Source organism: Larimichthys crocea, chromosome X, assembly GCF_000972845.2.
Source record: "Larimichthys crocea isolate SSNF chromosome X, L_crocea_2.0, whole genome shotgun sequence".
NCBI lineage: Eukaryota > Metazoa > Chordata > Actinopteri > Sciaenidae > Larimichthys > Larimichthys crocea.
This window is the reverse complement of record NC_040020.1, coordinates 36,237,800-36,252,960: the sequence shown is the minus strand read 5'-3', so window position 1 is coordinate 36,252,960 and position 15,161 is coordinate 36,237,800. Positions and strand designations below refer to the sequence as shown.

General features: G+C 38.6%; 1 protein-coding gene across 1 annotated transcript in view; it reads right to left on the bottom strand.

The window, feature by feature from the left end:
- LOC104939181 (NT-3 growth factor receptor) overlaps nucleotides 1-15,161 on the bottom strand; it is a 119,147-nt gene that overhangs the window by 60,530 nt on the left and 43,456 nt on the right. The window contains exons 4-8 of the mRNA XM_027283217.1: nucleotides 13,665-13,809; nucleotides 5,939-6,051; nucleotides 5,503-5,686; nucleotides 2,153-2,176; nucleotides 1,501-1,547 (exon numbers count right to left, since the gene is read on the bottom strand). Of these exons, the coding sequence (XP_027139018.1) occupies nucleotides 1,501-1,547; nucleotides 2,153-2,176; nucleotides 5,503-5,686; nucleotides 5,939-6,051; nucleotides 13,665-13,809 (513 nt within the window). The remainder of the gene's footprint in view (nucleotides 1-1,500; nucleotides 1,548-2,152; nucleotides 2,177-5,502; nucleotides 5,687-5,938; nucleotides 6,052-13,664; nucleotides 13,810-15,161) is intronic.

The window sequence follows — 15,161 nt, the reverse complement described above, 5'->3', positions numbered from 1 at the left end:
AAATGCAGGAGCTTATAATAATGAAGTGAACTTTTATTATCAGCATTTTGTTTTTACATTACATGAGTTGCTACACTGTTACATGTACTGATCCCTCGCTGTTGCAAACACCATTAGGACAAACTTCACACTGTGCATCCAGACTACTTGGGAGAACCTTCACATGATTATGCCATGCATGATATGTCACAGCCTTTTAATTTTTCAGTATTTTCATCCATCTCTTCATGACAACCATATGCACATACACATGGATTTAAAGAGTCATGAATGTGAAGACCTTAAAGACAAAAATATGGAAATTTGTACTAGGGGTGACTGTGGCTCAGGAGGTAGAGCGGGTCGTTTACTAATCAGATGATCAGTGGTGTGATTCCCCTCCAGTCTGCATGTCAAAGTGTCCTTGTGCAAGATGCGTCCAGCGTACTTTGAGTGGTCGGAATACTAAAAAGGCGCTATATAAGCATTTTCTATTTGTTATGTAGAAGTGTACAAAGGCAAGTTATTTATATGTGAAAACATACTCGGCAAGAAATCTGATTCTATTACTACTATTATAACTATCCCTGGAACATTTACCTTAACAGATTGTTCGGACTAGTGCTTTGATTAGACAACAGCCGTTTGATAAGAGCTGACATAGACGTCATCATTAATCATCATCTATCTTAGATTGTAACATGTATATAAGTAAAAACACACACAAAGGCCAACCATTTACTGCATATTGCTATTAGAAATTGAATATGATTAACTGATAATAAACTTGATCTGCCACCACCAGTAATCAATAAAATTCCATTAGTTGAACCAATAACTAACAACAGTCAACATCAGACAACCTTATCATACTTAACATACTTAACATACAAGAAAGGCAAAGACAGTGACCAGAGACCAGAACCAAAACTCTACAGACAAGATATAGCCTGAAAAACTACAGCACTAAGACAAGTCGAAGACAGTGTAAAAATATCTTGGAATACTCACACCCTGATTAGATTTGAGTACTAAATCTCTGCTCTGTGCTATCTACACTTAGTCAAAGATGTTTTCCGGAGAGAGAAATCTCACTTTTTTTCTTTGATGTTAGATTTAACAGACTCTGACGGTGACAAAAAACTGACAACGTAATGTGGTAATGTACCACCTGATTGATTTTAGTAAATGCAATACATGAAAGGACAATCATGGCAGAACAACAACCACCTTCAACAGTTTACCTGATTATTTTCATATAGAAATGATATACATTTGTGAATGGTTAATATGATCTAGATCACCAACAAAGGCCTGGAGTTAATCTATAGAAATAAATAGCAGTTAAAATAACTTTTTACAATACTGGTGACGATCATTTCTTGAGAGATTTTCTCCAGGATATAGCTAGGATTATTGAGTTTTTCAATACCAGTATTATTTGTTTCTACTTGAGTAATCAGTGTGAATAAAATAAACCCAAGCCAAAATCTCAGCATGCTTAATATTACAGTCACTCACCCCAAACGTATCTTCCTCAGGTTTGTGAGTTTCTGCAGTTGGGGTTACTGGTAGAAAAATAGGAGATAGAGACTAGGACTGAAAATCACAACACAGCAAATTCTGCCATACTGGTTCTGCAGGGATTTTACCACTACGAAAAAGCTCCTCCAAATTAATAACGTAAACGTTGTAAAGAAAGGAGCTGACAAAGACACAGAACTTAGATATAGTATCTAAATTTCTATACACATATACACTTGTATTTTGCACATGAGTACTGTATGTGTTGTAAAATATTTTTTTTATAATAAGTTTGAGGTTCAGATTCTCTTTTAGTCTTTCAGCTACAGCTACAGCAGCTACAGCTACAGCAATCAGCCTTTCCATTCGTAAGATGAATGACTGTGATCCTCACAAACAATATTTTGTGGTTCTGACTGGCCATCTGCAGAATATGAGGTCTTTTGAACAATCAATATTTATTAGGCTAAATGTGAAATTATGTAACTTGTATCAAGTTTGATTCTCATGAATTATCAACCACATAATAGACAGAGGATATGTTATAACAAAGAATTAACTTTTTGACACCACTGACAACCAGGAGAATAAATGCCAAAATACATACCATAAACACTTTTACTACTATAATAGGATAAAATGCACTTACCATAATCATAATCTGTTTCTGGACCTGTGAAAAAAGAAAGAGAAGAGGTGAAGATAGATACTGAAATAGAATAGAATATGAAAGAAAATAGTTAAAGAAGAGCAAATGTGAGATGAGCATGGGTGTCAGGTATGAAAAGGTGTCATAAATATGCACATGGATATGTTCATCTACAGCTTTGATAAACTGGTCAGCCATGGTTGTTTTGAGTGGAAGTGAACCAAAATAATGTCTTATAATAGCTGAATCTAAAATTTGCTTGCAGGGCCAAAGTAAATCTAGGCTGAGCCGTTCAACACAACTTTTATTTAATTCCTCTGTCAGAGGATAATATACTTTGAATGGTTAGCAGAAACAAGGGGTACAAATGGTACAAAAACTGTAGTTCTCTAAAATAATGAATATTAGCCATAATGTCAGAACCATCCAAGGTAGACTCATTACAAGCTATAAGATTGTGAATTGATGTTCCTGTAGAAGCACAAAGTGTATTATCAAGAAGAACGTTCCATCTACATGTTCACAGAGAAGTACTACACTACCCATTATGTCTAAACAGCCCAGCATGGGAACCAAAATTAAGTGAGCATGATTCCAAATATGAAAGGTTTGGATATAAGTCAAATTATACATTTACAGTCGTCCCTCGCTATAACGCGATTCACTTTTCGCGGACTCGCTGTTTCGCTGATTTTTTTAGTGTAATTTTGCATGCTTTTTTTTACAGCGTACTGTACAGTATGAACGCGCATTGTGTTCTGCGTCCTGATTAACTAAGGGAGTACTGTACAAAATGTGTGTCAATAGATGTATAAAAGTGTGTGGTTAGGGGTTTTACGGCCTTAAAACATGTATAATAATTGTAAAACTTACTTTGCGGATTTCGTTTATTGCGGGCTATTTTTAGAACGTATCCCCCGCAATAAACAAGGGACCACTGTACTCAGGAACGGATTATAATTTTACAGTGTACATAGTATCATGGATACTTAAGTGAGAGTAACCTCGAACAGAATTCTCTAAATACCAGTGGAGTGAATGAATGAATGGGAAATTGATATTTCCAGAATTGTGATTCTGAAGCCACTTACTCTCACCAAGTTACATGCTGAGATCTGAGAACACAGCAACATCAATAAACAAAGTCGGACAGAGCAGGAAATGAGCAATCAGATGATCAGTAATAGTTGTAATAAAGTAGAGTTATTCTTTCACTGGATAGGAAGTGCTAGCATGGGACTAAACGTTGCCTTTATTGTTCTGTCCATTCATTCAAATAATTTCAGTGATCCTGTGCTTTTTCTTTCAGTGACACTGTCAGGTCAAAATGTTCTTGACAAACACTTTGGCCCATGGCAAGGTATCTTGAAAAACTCATTCTGGACCAAGTCTGGATGTACATGGTATCATATTTATAAATATTTATATCCTGAATCCTGCTGACTTCTGCTAACTACTTGTGAAAGGAATGATAGCTATGTATCTCTGTAGGTCTAAGTAGTACTTGATCAACCTCCATTAAGTTGAATGTATACTCCTTATATATTAATTAATACTAATTTCTAAGTCATGCTACAGATGCTACATTGGACCTGGCAAGCAGTAGAGGAGCATCCCCAGGAAGTCAGGATTACACTACAAAACTTAAAGCCCATTATAACACTTCTCTGCCTTGACAAAGGTTTTCATTTGGGTACGAGGATACTTGAATTAATACTGGAATTTTACAGTCAAAGACAAGTCAGATCGTCATATCAAACATGTTATGGATATATAACTGAAATCATGGTTTTCTGGACTAGTTGGGGTTGTAAAGTATTCACAGTTTGTAGGAGCCTGAATGCTGTTTTTTGTTGATAAATGTTTGAATAATAATTTAAGTTGACATGTGAAAAAAGATTGTTGTTAATTTTGATAAAAGAAACATTATTTACAGGTGGACAGTTAATATTATTAAGTTAGTATTTAATTCATTTCACTTAAAAATACGTGGATGTTTGTAGGCTTAAAAAATCACACATATAATCTTTAATGCGGAGGGGTAGTATGTGTATATTTACGTTGTTGACGTAAAAAACAGGTAGTCAGGTCTGTGTCATGGAGGGGAGCCACACAGTTTTTTGACCTCTCTCCCTCACTCAGTTTTAGACTCTGCATTCTGCCCTTTTTTGGCTCTTGCCTTTTTTGTTTTTCATAATGTTGGATTGTTGTATCTCGGCTAATTTTTTGGAGTAAACGCTAAAAGAAACGAAGTGGATCGTGTGGAGTTTTTCTTGTTCTTCCGTAAAAGTGGATAACGTGGGAGGAGAGCGTCAAGCTCATGGCTTTGCTAAGTAGGAACCTACACAGTTTATCATGATGATTTCAATATTTTATAACCAGGCTGCCGTGTATAAGCCATGTATAGAACTTAGCACTGAGACACAAAAGTTCCACTTGGACTGCCCTACAAACTGCCTTTCTAGTCACACACAGCACTTTACACTACGGCACTTTCACCCATTCACACAGTGACGGCAGAGGTTGTTATGCAAAGTGCCATGTACTCGTCTTAAATTGACTAATGGCATTTACATACAATTTTTTTTTCTGCTCTGTTTGGCTGTGTTCTGTGTCTGTATTTCTTCCAAAAGCTTGCCACCAAGACCAGTCATGATGGACAATACTTCCAGCAACACCCTTGAAAGTCCCAGGAAGTTGCATTTAGTGTTAGCTCCTAAACATTGACAAATATAGTTCCACGGCCTCTTCCCCAAAATAAGTAGGCAAAAGCTTAATTAATGTCATTAATTGTCTATATTTGTCCCCAAACCATGTGACAGCTATACAAAGGTTGACTCCAATTAATCAAGTCTGTAATTTGTGGAGACAGCTGGAACTTTCAAATGAGGTGGTGAAAAGAAATGTGATTTCTTTGTTCTTCTTTTAGGCATATCAGTAAAAAGATTAATGGTTCCATGTTCTAACAGAGTAAAATATGAAAGAATGAGGAGATGTTGGGATTGGTTTATTTTATAGCAGTACCTGTAACTAGTTCTTAAACGTGGACTACAGTTTGAGAACCAGTGAGCTAAACAGTTCAGAATCAATAGGAAAGAAGGTACTACTTCACAGAGCACCCACAAAGTCACAAATGCCAGCCTCTTTAACATGACTGACAGGTCAAACACAAACGCATAATGTAAACAGTTGATTGAGGGGTAGTCTGATATGTTGTTATTTTGTGGGTTTCATTAAAAGAAAACACTGCAGATGTTGGTTGCTGATGTCTTTTCTAGCATGTACCATAGTACATACTATAGCAGTGGATATGACATGAAGTGGACATGCCCCACAGAGTCCCAACTTACCATCGAAGGGTTTGTCGAGAAAGTGTCCGTACACGGTACTGTTGGCTACACCCAAGTAGTTGATGGCCACCAAAGTATAGTTGCCGTTGTTGTGGTGTGTTGGGTTTTTAAAGTTAAGGCAGCCCTCGATGTAGTCCTGATAAATCTCCATATCAGGGCGCACATACTCATTATGGGTAATTTCCTGAATAGAAAAAGACAGAGGACAAACAAATAATCAATGTTGAGAGTGATCATACTTTAAGATATTAATATGTCATCAAAATAGCATCTTTGGCCTGTGGTTCCTAAACTTTTTTTTTCTGTCAGTCCTTTGTAGCCACAGTAGTTTCGCCTTCTTGCCAGAAAAATAGATGAGCAGTCATAAAACAACACAACAAAGCACAACTTAGTTAATCTAAGTTGACAGTCACGTTGACAGATGAATTTAATGCACCTTATCTTTGTAGAACCATCGTAAGGTTGGATGGGGCGAACCTTGAACAGTAAACTCTATACACGTGTCATGGCGTCGTTCTGGCTCCTTTAGCTTCACTATGGTGGGAGGAACTTAACAGAGAAAAGGGAAGAGAAGGACAAGACAATAAAGGATTTTATTGTATTACACAATCACATGTACCCATACTACAAGCTTATATTGTCTGTTATTACACTTGATGTACTCTTGCTGTACATGAAAGGAAGAGAAAAAATACATTATCATTTTAATATGCTGCTCTCATCACATCTCATCTGTTCCAATCGATTTGCAGGGTGTGAGTGTGTGTGTTCCTGTTCTTAAGTTTCTCTCTGTTGACTAACAAAACTGTATCTGAATGCAAACACAATTTGCCATTTGCTTTGAGTGTCATCATATTACCACATGGATGTAAGAAATTCAAACCAGCACCAGAGAACGATGATTGCTGTCATTAGCCATTCTACCACAAATGAAATGTATCCTTTCAAGTGTACACACATATTCACACACACATGCTACAGAATATGTCATCAGGGTTTCTTGGATGAGATACAGAAGCTCCAGATGTTCATATAATAATAATATATCAGTGTTCTATTTACATATCATTTTTACTGCTCTTCGCATATATGTGCATCAACAATAGCACTTACAAGTCTGTCTGTGTGTTTTGTGAAGATTTGATATGCATTAGCCTCTAAACTTTAAACTAACAGTACCACAAGTGGAGCCGAGGGTGGAATCAAATGTAGAAAGATTTGATCTATCTGTTTCTATATTATGTTCTACATTTTCTATAAGAACATGTTAATATTGCAAATGCCAACTGTTAAGGCATTACACAGCTTCTCATCTTGGGTAACATTTTCCAAATACTGATTCCTGCACAGAATACGATTACAATCCTTAAATGTAGAACTGTTAAATGACTGTGCGTCAAAAAATGAGACAATCCTGATGAGAATGTATGCAGCCTACGCATTGTTTCATCCCACAGTCACAGTGGGTCACACTGTGCAGTTCTGTTTTTAAATTTGCACAGCTTTATATGAATTGAACTGAATAACTGAATCGATTGAATGTTGAAACCGGTCACACTTTTTGAGGTTTGGTTATTCATTTATACATTATCTCCAGTCAAGTCTGCTTCTGCTAAAGAGACTTCTTACACAACGCAAACTGTTCTCTGGTGAATTGATAAGCAGTACAACATTGGCTGCAAGCCCATAACATGGAGAAATGGGATGTAACTACAGCAGCTAGTGTATGCCTGATGTCTGGAAAAATAAAATGGTATAGTCACTTTTTGATTATGTCAGTATATGGCACTCATATAGGGGCGTCAGCATCGTAACTGCGCTACTGTTGTGATGAAAATACTATGAGGTCAAAAGGTCAAATGAATCAGAAAACACCAGGGATACAGCAAGCAAATCAAATGTACATCAACAGCGACAGCCTACAATGATGGTCAAGAGCTGAAATTTTGTGGCTTAAATAAAAAATATAAGTAATTCTTGAAGCAGTTAAAACTGATTGATGTTGTTGAAGTGTATTCATCACATATAATAAATTTATCGCATAGATCAACACTACGAGCTCACTTGACGGTAAGCACATTCTGTCACTTCCGGTTATCGGTGTTACTGCCACAGTGCTCTCTGCTCACCTAAACAGATCTGAAAGAGGCCCAAATAGCCCCAAACTGAAACCCACACCACCAACTGTTCCATGTTTCTAACAAATTTTCCCCACTCACTGACACACCCGCTGAGAGGCCAACTCTGGTCATTGGCAGCTCCATTTTACGAAACGTGAAGTTAGCGACACCGGGGGCCATAGTAAATGTATCCCGGGGGCCAGAGCGGGCGACATCGAATCTTTTTTAAAACTGCTGGCTAAAGATAAACGTAGATATAGTAAGATTGTTATTCACGTTGGCGATAATGACACCCGGTTACGCCACTAAAATTGATTTTCATTTTTCCTACCCAATGTGACCAGTGATGACATGTATAGCCGCATGTCGTCATTCCACCACTGGCCCTCGAGGCGGTGTCCAGCAAACGATGTGGGCTTCATAGACAATTGGACACCTTTCTGGGGAAAACCTGGTCCGATTAGGACAACGACCTAATATATCTGTAATTAAACCTCTTTTTAAAAAGCCCACTCTAGACCCAGAGGTCTTAGCCAACTACAGACCGATATCAAACCTTCCCTTTCTGTCTAAGATACTTGAGAAAGCTGTAGCTAATCAGCTGTGTGACTTTTTCCATAACAATAGTCTATTTGAGGATTTTCAGTCAGGATTTAGAGTGCATCATAGCACAGAGACCGCATTAGTCAAAGTTACAAATGACCTCCTAATGGCATCAGACAAAGGACTCATCTCTGTACTTGTCCTGTTAGATCTTAGTGCTGCATTTGACACCATTGACCATCAAATTCTTTTACAGAGACTGGAACATCAAATTGGCATCAAAGGAACCGCCCTAAGCTGGTTTAAATCGTATTTTTTAGATCGATCTCAGTTTGTTCACGTCAATGATGAATCCTCCATGCATACCAAAGTTTGTCATGGAGTCCCACAAGGTTCTGTACTAGGACCATTTCTATTCAGTTTATATATGCTTCCATAAGGGAACATTATTAGGAATCACTCAATTTTCATTGTTAAGCCGAGGACACGTAATCATATTTATCGAGCAAGCCTGATGAAACTAATCAGTTAACTAAACACCATAGGACTAGACTGCTGGGGGACTCCCCCTCCCTCCATTCTCTCTCTCTCTCTCTCTCTCTCTCTATTCAATTCAGATTTATTGGCATGGGAAACATGTTTACATTGCCAAAGCGTTACATCAACATAAAGCACAGATAAATGTTTTAACATGAAATAATATGAAATAATAATAACTAAATTGTTCAATATGTACAAAGTTAAATATGTCCAGTAGGATGAGACGGTCTCTGTTCTTCCTGTCCGCTGGACCTCCTTCTGTGGTTGTACTTCACCCAGCAGGTATGGAAGTTTTTGGATAGGGTCTAGTGTCTCAAAGTCTTTCTGGGTGTTTGTAATTTGTGGGAAGTGTATGTCTCTGATGTCTTGGTATCGTTGACAGGTGGTTAGGAAATGCAGCTTGGTCTCCACCTCGTGTTGTGTGCAGTGGGTGCACAGTCTGTCTTCTCTGGACAGCCAGGTCTGTCTGTGTCGGCCTCTCTCTACGGCCAGGCTGTGGTTGCTGAGTCTGTACATAGCCAACGTTTTCCTCAGTCTGGGGTCAGTTACACAGCTCAGATAATCGGCCATGGAGTATTGTCTGTTTAGGGCCAAATAGCACTGGAGTTTGCTTTGGGTTTTGGTTGCAGATGTCCAATAGTTGATGTAATTGTCTTTTTCTTTAGTTATGATTTGGTGGAGCCGGATTGTGTAAGGGCGGTCTTGGTGCCCTGTGCTGTTGGCGCTGACCCGGTGGACCAGCTGGCTGAGGGGACACCCTTCTTTGCTCTCCTCTTGGCATTGCGGGGCTTTGTAGTGGTAGGAGCTGGGCTCGCTGGCTTTGGGGTGTTGGTAGAATTTGATGGCTCTTTTTTGTATCCGAATTAAAAGGGGAAATTGTCCTAATTCAGCTCGACATCCATTATTGTGGGTGTTCTTTTGGACTCTGAGAATGCTCTTACAGATTTCAGTATGTAGGCTTTCGATTGGGTGTTTGTCTCATTTTTGCCCCATACTTCACTATCATACAGTAAAATAGGTTCAATTATAGAGTGGAATATTTTGAGCCAGATTCTAACGGGTATATCAATAATTGAGGACTTTTTTTAAGGCATAAAAAGCCCTTCTTCCCTTGTCTCTGAGTTCATTAATGGCCAGATTAAAATTTCCTGTAGAGCTAATTTTGAGTCCTAAATATGTGTAGTTATGTGTTGCTGTGGTCCTGCATGACGTCCACTACACATATTACCACTGTCATTACTGCTACCATATCTCCATTACAGTTTATAGTTAGTTTATGATTTGCTGCTGCTATGCATCTGTGTCTCTCTATCTCTATCACAGGTTCCACTGCTACTGTAATCATTTTATCATTCATTGTGATTCATTGTCATTTTATCAGTCATTGTAATTGTACAATATGTTTGTGTTGATTTGTCCTGTACACGTGACATCCATTGCATGTCTGTCCGTCCTGGGAGAGGGATCCCCCCCTTTGTGGCTCTTCCTGAGGTTTCTTCCACCTTTTTTCCCTGTTAAAGGGTCTAAGGACAGAGGGTGTCACTCCCTGTACAGATTGTAAAGCCCTCTGAGGCAAAATGTGTTTTGTGAATTTGGGCTATACAAATCTATAAAAATCTGATTTGATATGGTAAATATACTGTACTTATATAACACTTTTACACTAACATCAAATTTATGCAAAGTGCCAACTGCTCATCAGTTCAGGAGCTAATCACGTTCACACACAGATGGGCACAGCCTTCAGGAGCAATTTGGGGTTCAGTATCTTGACCAAGGAGCATTGGTCATCTGATTAGTGGATGACCCACTCTACCTCTTGAGCCACAGCAGCCAATCAATATGTGACCGGTTCTCAGGTCGCTGGCATAAGCAAGATATGTGGTTGCTTAGGGCCACAACTGCTAGGGGGGCCACACATTAACTTGGACTCACTCCTCACTTTGTACAGTGTTAAGTTGACTGACTCACTCAGAGGCTGCCAGCTCTCACTCAATAACTGTGAGACTCACACAATGAACCCTTTTCATATACTCTCTCACACACACGTCCATCACCCTACAGATTCATTCATTCAAGAACTCACTGCTTCCCAGTAAAGTTTAGTAAACAAGTCAACATGTGAGAACTCGTCTGACACAGAGAGTCTCCTGTTGTGTGTTACATGTGTGAAATAATGACTCCCATCTGGACATTGTCTGGAGTATATTTGTGTAAATGGCTTCATTCAGAACTCTTCTGGCAGTAGCACAGCGTTTCTACCTCTCGTCTGGCACTGAGTTACTATGGTTACAGGGACGCCCTGAAACTTTAAAATGAGCCTGATTGTTCCTTAATGCTGAAATCTTTTATTATAACATAAAGCCAAATAAAAGGTTAAGCCCCAAAGCTCCTCTCTCATGAAAATATTATGTGTGTGTGCAAATCATCATAGTTATCCTCACTCTCATTGTGTTGCCTTTCAGGCATAAATTTGAATGAATTTTTATTTTGAAGGATCTTTTATTTTGAAGGGCTATTTTCGAGCTGAGAGTTTCCGGGTTTTCAGGTTGTTCGGGTCAGTAATTTGAGGAGGCTAGCTGTGTGCACAGCTACATTTCTGTGTTCAACGGCGTGTTTCATCACTATAAACGCCACAGAGGCAACGTCATAAGTGAATAATTTCATAGTTACATTTATAAGTTAATGTTACATAAAAAATGCATTTGATTTGTTTGTAACTAAAACATTTTATTTACATTTATTTACATGAGTTTTTGTTACAGTTTTCACTCTGACCTTGTACAATGAGAGAAAGAGCCACAGTAAAGAGCAACTAAAGCTTACTACAACTCACGTCTTCATTAATAAGGAAGAGTTTAGCTAGTTGTATAGCTGCAGTTGCTACACTGCAGTGAGGACAACATACTGATCTATTACACAAGTCCTTGGGTTAATATCTTCATTTTACTGCAATCTTGTCAGAAGATGAAGTGTCTTTGTAGCCTTCAGTAAATATTCAGTTAACATGTGACCACAGCACCTCTGACATGATGAGAAAAAAAAGCGAGTTTGTTTGTTTTCTGGACAAAATGACCCTTCCTTCGGGTTTGAATAAGATAATCATATGTATTTTTCTAAATTAGACACATCTCCTTCATGTCTATCTATTCAGTCACTATTCATGCAGACACAGCCCACCTTTCTTTTATGGCTGATTATGAATCAGAATCAGAATTTTAATAATCCCAGGGGGAAAATATTTTTGTTACAGTACTCCAGTATACAAACAAACACATATGTAAAGAACATATGTAAACATGTAACCATCTATTAAGAACAATATATATATATATATTAAAGGTCCAATGGTGCTGCAGGCAGATGTTGGGTTTGCAGAGGGAGGGATGTACAGGACAACGATGGTCCTGAAGAAATAGAAATGCTGCTTATGTATACAGCCTTAAAACAAAGGTTGTTTACCTGTTGAACTAATCTAATGGTATACATATTGTAATGGTTTATAGTCCACTTCTTATCCAGATTGACCATATTTTTTGTAGGTACCTTTGCAAGCAATTTGGTTCATGTGCTTTAGCTGAATATACGGTTACTACCATATCACTCTAATGTTGGGAAGTTAGAGTCTTTTAACTGACTCGGATCACTTACTCTCAGACGGTAAATTGAACTAATCTTTTTTTGAGTCATTCATTCACTAGTGCAGCACTGTAGCCCTCTTGTGGCTGATGTAAACGTGACAAATGAATGAAAGACTGATCTGTATGAACGAACTGCTGTGCTTACTGCTCATCATACAGTCTGAGTGGCCTATCATGTGACAAATGAACGAAAGACTGATCCTTATAAACGAACTGTGGCGAGGGAACATACTGCATGAAAATGAACGAATCACTCACTTAGACCACTCATTACTCCTGAGTCATATAAAAGATTAGTTCAAATTGAACGATACGTTCATGACTGACACACCACTACTCACTCACAAGCCACAAAAATATCCACTACACCAATAAACAATCCAACTTTTCAAATACCCAAAGAGATGCATGGATGTAATATGATGAATATGTTGTGGTTTGAGTGGCAATAATCAGTGCTCTGTAAGGGGAACGTTCAACAACTGATACAGGTGAGTTGGAGTTATTTCAGTTAGCTTGGGCCATATGGCTGAGTCAACTGATAGGATGGATGCAATGAATGCAAGTAAGGAGCGATTGATCTCCCCATTTTATGGCTCTGATGTCCTCCGGCTGCACTGCCTGAACTCTCTGTGATTTACAGAGTTTCCTGATCGAAAGGAAAGTAAACTGCTGTGAACTGTAGCTGCTGTTAACTAATGTTAGCTCAGTTTATTAGCTGGGATGCCCCGACTGTAAGCTCAGAGCCCTGGGGCAGTGTTAGTTTGTACTCCCTGTTTGTACCACAGGCGATTTAGACCACCAAGAAGAGAATGTTTTCAGGCTCTGAGCACAGGGAGCAACGGACTGCTTTTACACTGCACATCACATTCACTTATCCTGAAGGCAGGGTCTGCAAGGTGCCAACTGCTCATCAGAAAGTACTTTTCAGACACTCACACAGTGATGGCACAGCCTTCAGAAACTATTTGGGGTTCAGTATCTTGCCCAAGGACATGCAGACTCAAGGAGCCAGGGATCAAACCACTGATCTACTGATTCGTGGAAGGTGATATGAGCTGAACAAATACACGTGTACAACTGTGGGTATTTACCACAGCGGTATTATACTCTGAAACTGGGGACAACAAACCATAAAAAGACCAATTTCTACATAATGTTGCTTCATATTTAATGTTCATTTAACAGTTAAAGCATTACATACACACACACACACACACACACACACACACACAGACACAGGTTGAATCTGTACAGGCCATAATGATGACGGATAGGGGTGTAAGTGCTGTGTGTGTGTGTGTGTGTGTGTACTTACAGTGAACGGTTAGCTGGATGGAGGCGTTAGTCATGCCCACTATGTTGGTTGCGGTGCAGGTTAGCAGGAAGTTGTTGTCATCTCTGCTCACATTGACCAAAGTTATGCTGATAGAATGAATAGTGGTGTTGTCATAGACTCTGGCCTGGAGGGGGAGCAGGATAACATGAGAGAACAGGCATAAGCAACCATTATGAACATGTCTTCTTTTGTGAAGCTGCCTAACTAGCCAGCAGGCTCATTTAGCAGTGTCAGCATCACACTGCATTCACATAATGTTGGCCAAATGGGAAGGAAATGAAACACTGACGTTATTTCGACTTCGACAGTGTATATGCATGGTATCCCCACTGTCTGCCTTGTACTCACATTTTCATTTCATCATGGACACCAGAGACTGTGAAAATAAAACTGCTCAGTAACAGTTGAATAATACTGAAATAATACAAATACTATATAAAGAAAAAAAAAGATATATAAATATGAACTGAAAGGTCCTATATATTAGCATTAGCCATACTGACAGTATCAGAATCAAAATCTTTAATACACAGTATAGCAGTAATATAGAATAGCACTATTTTATTGGTCATTTACAAGCACCTAATAAGGCTAGCAAATGCACGCAACTTATAAAATGAACAGGCAACATTTCAAAGATAAGCAGCTCTACAAAGCTAGAAACATTCATTCATACTGTTTGTTTTGTTTTGTTTCTTCCAATATAAGGCATATGCCATTTAACAGTAATAGTACATGAATATCCGTTTCTAGCTGTTTGGGGACCCTATGCAAGATGCTATTAGGGAGCCCCTAATTTGTCAAACTCTGAGGACATGACTCACTGTATAAAGCTGAGGTTATTTACATACAAACAGTCCTAGTCAGCTAGCCGACGTAGCTAACATTAATCTGAGACAGGTACTTTTGATTCTCCCAAAAATATATTGAAGCTGAACTTGGGGGTCCCCTGGGGGCGGGGCCTTATGCATCCGCATAGTCCGTATATAGCAAGAAATGGCTCTGTGAATATCAGTTGCATGTAACTCAGTAACTTATTCATGCTGTATTCACATGGATTCAGACAGATGAACAAGATCTGTTGGAAGAGATGGGAGACACAGCAGGATGGTAAAAACGAAACATGCATGGTGATATGTTGCTATGGGGATGTCGTATTATATACAAATAATGGAATAAGATGTATTAAATAACATTATTTTATGTCTATTAACTAATTATCAGCTTCTCATTTTCCAGAGTGCCCATGTTTTCTCCTTGTGTGAAGGAGCTACGTAAGATCCAGTTGTAAATTATATTGGGGAGGACGACAAAAAGTTTAAATATTTTAACTTTAATGGCAATGCCGTTTACCATTACCACTGATGGGATTCTCTGCTGGCCTCAGCTAATTTTACCATCCCATTTTCAACCTTTCAACTTGTCAACGACATCTATGATGCAGCAAACACTAATCTAACACCTAACATGAATATT